At 35.9% G+C, this 7754-nt stretch overlaps 1 protein-coding gene across 1 annotated transcript; it reads right to left on the reverse strand.

The window, feature by feature from the left end:
- Positions 1-394: 394 nt before the first annotated feature.
- Positions 395-1421, reverse strand: LOC110315686 (olfactory receptor 7G2-like). Its single transcript, XM_021189679.1, has one exon. It carries the CDS (start codon positions 1367-1369, stop codon positions 416-418), a length of 954 nt encoding a protein of 317 aa, XP_021045338.1. The 5' UTR covers positions 1370-1421; the 3' UTR covers positions 395-415.
- Positions 1422-7754: the final 6333 nt, after the last annotated feature.

Here is a 7754-nt window from a genome sequence, read left to right on the forward strand (position 1 = left end):
AAAAAAAAAAAAAAAAAGTAGTACTAGTGGGCTAGAATGTTTTTTTGGTGCATAAATCAGTGGTTGCTCCACTAAAGGACTGGGATTCAATCCTGACCTCCTATTTGACAGTAACCAACCATTTACAGCTCTAATTCCAGTGTATCTTACCTTTACCTCTGGCCAATATGGGAATTAGGCATATTCATTATATAGTTACATACATAGAGGAAAAACACCAAAACAAATAAAATAAAGTAGAATTATATTAAAAATGAAATTCTATGCTCAGTTTCAATGAAGTAAAATTGAAACAAGACAACAGAAAATCCAAGTTAAGTTCACTGAGTAATTATATTAGAAGAAATAATTGGCATTTTGACTTGGCAACTGTCTTACAACTTTGACTCACTCTAAAACCCACACCCCAGATTCATCATACATCACAAAGAGAAGCTGTTCTACCAATTACCTTCTTCAGTGCCTCCTTCATATCCCTGTTCTTCAAACTATAGACAAAAGGATTCAACATTGGAGGAACTATGGAATACATCACTGAAGCCACAGCAATCTCCTTCGGTGAATCAATTACTACTGAGGTAATGTATACACCAAAACCAGTCCCATAGAACAAGGAAACAACTGATAAATGAGACCCACAAGTGGAGAAGGCTTTGTACTTTCCTTCTGATGATGGCATTTTCAACACTGTAGAAACAATGTGAATATAAGAAAAGATTATTCCAAACAGAGGAACACAAGCCAAAATAGAAGCTATAACAAATATTAGGATGTTGTTGATGAGGTTGTCAGAACAGGCATGCTTAAGGATTTGTGCAATTTCACAGAAGAAGTGGAGGATTTCCAGGTCTGTGCAGAAGGACAAGTGCAGCACCATCAGACTATGCAGCAGACCATTTACAATACTAATAAATAAAGAGATAAGAACCAGAATAACACAGAAGAAGGGATTCATGAGGACTGTGTATCTTAGAGGATAACAAATGGCTATGAAGCGGTCATAGGCCATTATTCCAAGGAGAAAACATTCAAAGATGAAACATACAGCCACAAAGCATCCCTGGCTCAGGCAGCCAGCAAAACTGATCCTCTGATCCTGTGTTTGTATATTCACCAACATCTTTGGGACTGTAATGCTGATTAAATACATGTCATTAAAAGCCAGATGGCAGAGAAAGAAGTACATGGGTGTGTGGAGATGGGAGTCACAAATGATGGCTAACATTATAAGAAGATTTCCAAAGATGGTGATCAAATACATGCATAAAAAGAAGCCAAAGATGAAGGGCTGCAGCTCTGTGTCATCTGTGAGTCCATGAAGGAAAATATCCAAAACAATTGAATTGTTTTTAACTTCCATATTATGCATAAATCTTAAGGAAAGGGAGCAAGAAGTTATTGAAATACAGGAATGAAGAGTTTTACTGTACAATTAAATTTGTTTGAAAAGAACCTTATATATGCCTTGGGTTTCAAATTTAGCCTTCTTTTTCCATTTTAGAAGTGTAACGTGAGTAAATTAGTTTGAAAGCAACACCATCTAGTTTGTCCTACATAGTTATTGCTATCTAGTAATTAATACCAATAGTGAATTTTCTTCTACTATCAGTACAAGAATAATTACTAATGCCTGATTAAATATTAAAAGTCATTGTATTAGAGAAAAGAGCATCTTTGCTTTGAATTAAATGACACCTATACTTACAAAATGACAATTAAAGAATGATCCAGATTGTGTTTCAAGAGAAAAGATCATGGTAATGATTTGTGTAGTAATTTGAAAATAGAAGGACATTCAAGTGGAAATTTTTCTAATCATCTTACACATGCTCTTCTGATTCACCATATTGATAATCTTAAAAAAATTACTTCATTTCTAAAAATTAGTCATGGGGTCTGTACTTCTTGTCTGTAATCCAGAATGATGTAAATATCTCACCTGTGTATTGCAAATGGAAGCAATCTCCCTTACAGATTCAAACAGACTCCAGTAAAGGTTCCTGGTTAAAGATGAATTATCTCTGAATTGAGTCCAAGATATTTTAATACTTTTGAAATGATGTTAAATAGGTCGCAAGCTCAAAGCTTTATGTCTCTTAATCTCAGGAGGCTTTATTTTCAAAGGTCCTCATTAGACCAGTCACTTGACTATTAGTCTAAACCCATGAGTTCATAGCCTTAAAGATCTGTGCTAACAATACTAGAGAGTTTTGAACATTTGATTCTCTGACACTGAAGACCAGTTGAACACAAGTGAGCTCCCTCCCACACTTCATTTTACTGCATACATAAAATATAGCACTGCTCTCCTAACCTTCATACATGCTTTTTAATATTCTGTACAAGCTAGAGATTCTTTATCTTTTCCATGATATCTTTTAGCCTGTGTCCAATTATATTTTTATTAATATTTTCTATTTATGTGTACACAATTGTACCTGTCAAAGTTTTTAATTAACATAAAAAATCAAACAATGTTGTCTTCCCAGGATATCATCTGTCAACTGAATCATAAATTTGTTATTACCTGCTGTGTATTTCTTGTCTGTTTCTTGTGATCACTGCTGATAGTAAGATAGCATTCAAGTACTATCTCCCCACACACTGAACGTATGACACATCATTTTTTTTTTTTTACAATTGATTGCAATTATTTTTTTCATGGAAGCAGACAATGACTTTAATTTTTTATGATTGCAATTTTAGATTTGTTTATAATTTTACTTAACTGCTTTCTTTTGGCTGTTGTTTTATTTAAAGCTGATTATCCTTCAGAGAGTAAGAAGGCACGCGATTAACACCTTTAACCCAAACCAAACTAATCCATCGTATGACTCATGCCTAAGAGTAGGCTTTCTGGTTTTGAAAACAGTCAATGAAATAGTCTACTGTTCAGCCTTGTTCTTATTGAACTACATTTCCAAGATTTATGATGCATCTCCATTTCCTCCAACCTCTCTCATCTTTCACATTCTTCTCTCATCTTAGGGTACTTGTATTCCCAAAATTATTTAAATGCTGAGTCTATTTATTGTTTGATAGACCAAACTTCTACTCTTCAAAACCATCTGGCCTAGAGCAATAAACTAGAACCGGCAAGTCATTAGCAACCTATATATGCCAAGATAGTAAAAACCAGTACACACTTACACCCTTTTACAATTTATATTAGAAAATTGCCCCCATACTCTGAAATGTGTGAGTTCTCCCACCTATCTATTTTAATTGTGGAACATAACCTATAATATTAAACTCATTATGACAGTGAATAAACTATTTGATGTGTGATTTTATTCTTTTTTTTTATATTTTGGAGACTTGGTTTTTCTATTATTTATTTATTTACATCCCAATATCCACACCAATCTCCCGGTCTTCATGGACACAGTTCCTGTACCTAGTTTTCCTCCCCTTCTCCTCCGAGAAAGGGGAGGCATTCCTGGTTATCATCTTACCCAGGCCCATGAAGTCAATCCAGGACTAGGAGTATCCTCTCACATTTTAGCCATACAAGGAGGCCCGGTTAGGTGGAAGGGATCCACAGGTAGGCCACTGATACAAGGAGAGTACCCACTGCAACGGTCCTTTTTATTTATTTTTTTTGTTTTGTTTTGTTTTGTTTTGTTTTTTGACTATTGTATGTAATAGTTTTCTTCATTTAAGAAGACAAGAATTAAATGTGGGTATTTAGTTGTGAGTATAATCTAGAAGTAGTGATGAAAATTCGGATCATACAAAAGTCTAACTCACCCTTCCAGTTGGCGCCAGCTCCAGGACACCTAAGGCTTGAGCTCGGCAGATGTTCCCACAGTGCCCAGAGGATTCTGCACTCAATCTTAGGATCACTGGTGAGTCGAACACAACATCTAATCCAAACCAATTGGATGGCCCTGTGACAGCAGGAGCAAGGACATGGAAGCCCTGCCTGACCAGCAGCTCAGGTTCCTTCTGATTGGCGCTGGTATACCTTGGTTTCCAACATACCAGACAGCACAGTGGTCCCCAGAGGAGACAGCACATCCAAGCACTGTAACACGGCCAGGATCTTAGGATTCCAGGATCCCAGGATAACAGGAACTTGGTCACACTAGGATACCAGCGTCTCAGAGGAAGCTTGACTGCCAAGAACTCTGAAACACCCAGAATCTCAGATTTACAGGAGCCTAGAATCACAGAATCACCGAGAAAGCTGGACTTCTCTGATTCTGAGGAGTCCTGAATCGACTGGGAATATAGGAAGGACAGGCTCCAATCAGATGTATTCGGGGCAGCAAGCACTTCAGATAATCAGATGGCAGGAAACAAGCTTAAAAACAGAAGCAACAGAAACCAAGGTTACTTGGCATCATCAGAACCAAACTCTCTCATCATAACAAGTACTGGATACACCATCACACCAGAAAAGCAAGATATGGATCTAAAGTCACTTCTCATGATGATAATGGAGGACTTTAAAGGAAATACATAACTCTCTTAAAGAAATATAGGACAACGCAGGTAAACAGCTAGAAGCCCTTAAAGAGGACACACAAAAATCTCGTAAAGAGTTATAGGAAACCACTACCAAACAGGTGAAAGAATTGAACACATCCATCTAGGATCTAAATGGAAGCAGAAACAATAAAGAAATCAAAAGGAGAGATAACTCTGGAGATAGAAATCCTAGGAAAGAAGTCAGAAACCATAATGTGAGCATCAGCAACAGAATACAAGAGATGGAAGAATCTCAGGTGCAAAAGATTCCATAAAAACTATGGACACGACAATCACAAAAATGCAAAATACAAAAAGATCCTAACTCAAAACACCCAGGAAATCCAGCATGCAATGAGAATACTAAATTAAGGATAGTAGGTATAGGTGAAAAATGAAGATTTTTCAACTTAAAGAGCCAGTAAATATCTTCAATGGAATTATAGAGAAAACTTCCCTAACATAAAGAAAGAGATACCCATGAACATACAATAAGCCTACAGAACTCCAAATAGACTGGACCAGAAAAGAAATTCCTCCTGTCACATAATAATCAAAACAACAAATGCACTAAACAAAGATATAACATTAAAAGCAGTAAGGGAAAAAGTTCAAGTAATATATAAAGGCAGACCTATCAGAATAACACCAGACTTCTCACCAGAGACTATGAAGTCCAGAAGATCCTGGACAGATGTTATACAGACCCTAAGAGAACACAAATGCCAGCACAGGCTACTATAACCAACAAAACTTTCAATTAACATAGATGGAGAAACCAAAGTATTCCATGACAGAACTAAATTCACACAATATCTTTCCACAAATCCAGCCCTTCAAAGGATAATAAAGGAAAAACTCCAACACAAGGAAGGAAATGACACCCTAGAAAAAGCAAGAAAGTAATTCTTCATAAACCTAAAAGATGAGAGCCACAAGAACAGAATCCCAACTCTAACAACAAAAAGAACAGGAAGTAACAATTACATTTCCTTAGTATCTCTTAATATCAACAGACTCAATCCCCAATAAAAAGACATAGACAGACTGGCTACATAAACATTTTTCTGAATATAGGAAACCTACCTCAGGGACAAAGACGGACACTACCTCAGAGTAAGACTTGAAAACAATTTTCCAAGCAAACAGTCCAAAGAAACACTCTGGAATAGCCATTCAAATATCAAATAAAATAGACTTCCAACCCAAAATTAACAAAAAAGACAAGGAGGGGCACTTCATACTCACCAAGGGTAAAATCTTCCAAGATGAACTCCCAATTCTGAATATCTATGCTCCAAATTCAAGGGCCACCACATTCAGTAAAGACACTTTAGTAAATCTCAAAGCACATATTTTACCACACACAGTAATAGTAGGAGACTTTATCACCCCTCTCTCATCAGTGGACAGATTGTGGAAACAGAAACTAAACAAACACACAGAGAAACAAACAGAAGTTATGAAGCAAATGTATTTAACAGATATCTACAGAACATTTTACCCTAAAACAAAAGGATATATCTTCTTCTCATCACCTCATGGTACCTTCTCCAAAATTGACCATATGATCAGTCACAAAACAGGCCTCAACAGACACAAAAATATTGAAATTGCCCCTTAAATTCTATCAGATCACCACGGACTCAGGCTGATCTTCAATAACAACATAAATATTAGAAAGCCAACGTTGACATAGAAGCTGAACAATACTCTACTCAAAAGTAAATTAGTAAAGGAAGAAAAAAAGAAAGAAATTAAAGACTTTTTAGAGTTTAATGAGAATGATAGCACAACATGCCCAAACTCATGGGACTCAATGAAAGAATTCCTAAAAGGTAAACTCATAGCCCTGAGTGAGCCCTAAAAGAAACTAGAGAGAGCAAACACTATCTGCATGACAGCACACCTAAAAGCTCTAGAACAAAAGGAAGCAAATTCCTCCTAGAGTCAACAGCAGGAAACAAAGTCAGGGCTGAAATCAAACAAGTAGAAACAAGCAGGACTATATAAAGAATCAACCAAGCCAGAAGCTGTTTTGTTTGTTTGTTTATTTTTGTTTTTGTTTTTTTTTTTTTTTTAGAAAATCAACAAGATAGATAAACCCTTAGCCAGACTAACTAGAAGGCACAGGGACAGTATCCTAATTAACAAAATCAGAAATGAAAAGGGAGAAATAACAACAGAACCTGAGGATATTCAAAGCATCATCAGATCCTACTACAAAAGGCTATACTCAACAAAACTGGAAAACCTGGATGAAATGGACAGTTATATAGACAGATACCAGGTACCAAAGTAAAATCTGGATCAGATTAACAAACTAAACAACCCAATATTACCTAAAGAAATAGAAGCAGTCATTTATAGTGTCTCAACAAAACAAAGCCCAGGACCACGTGGGTTTAGTGCAGAGTTCTATAAGACCTTCAAAGAAGACCTAATATCAATTCTCTTCAAACTATTTCATAAAATAGAAACAGAAGGTAGTCTACCCAATTCATTCTATGAAGNCACAATTATTCTGATACCTAAAACACATAAAGACCCAACGAAGAAAGATTACTTCAGACCAATTTCCCTTATGAATATCGATGCAAAAATACTCAATAAAATTCTCGCTAACCGAATCCAAGAACACATCAAAACAATCATCCATCATGACCAAGTATGCTTCATCCCAGGGATGCAGGAATGGTTTAATATACAGATATCCACTAACATAATCCTCTATATAAACACACTCAATGAAAAAACCACATGATCACCTTGTTAGAAGCTGAGAAAGCATTTGAATAAACTCCAACACCCATTCGTGATAAAAATCTTGGAAAGGTCAGAAATTCAAGCCCATATCTAAGCATAATAAAAGCAATATACAGCAAACCAGTAGCCAACATAAAATTAAATGGAGAGAAACTAGAAGCATTCCCACTAAAATCAGAGACTAGACAAGGTTGCCCACTTTCTCCCTACCTATTCAATATAGTACTTGAAGTCCTAGCCAGAACAATTAGACAACAAAAGAAGATCAAGAGGATACAAATTGGAAAGGAAGAAGTCAAAATATCACTATTTGCAGATGATATGATATTATATATAAGTGACCATAAAAATTCCACCAGAGAATTCCAAAACCAGATAAATAGCTTCAGTGCAGTAGCTGGATATAAAATTAACTCAAACAAATCAGTAGTCTTACTCTACACAAAGGTTAAACACACTGAGAAAGAAATTAGGGAAATAACACCCTTCACAATAGTCACAAATAATATAAAATA

The sequence above is a fragment of the Mus pahari genome, unplaced genomic scaffold (genome assembly GCF_900095145.1).
Source record: "Mus pahari unplaced genomic scaffold, PAHARI_EIJ_v1.1 scaffold_10467_1, whole genome shotgun sequence".
Classification (NCBI taxonomy): domain Eukaryota; kingdom Metazoa; phylum Chordata; class Mammalia; order Rodentia; family Muridae; genus Mus; species Mus pahari.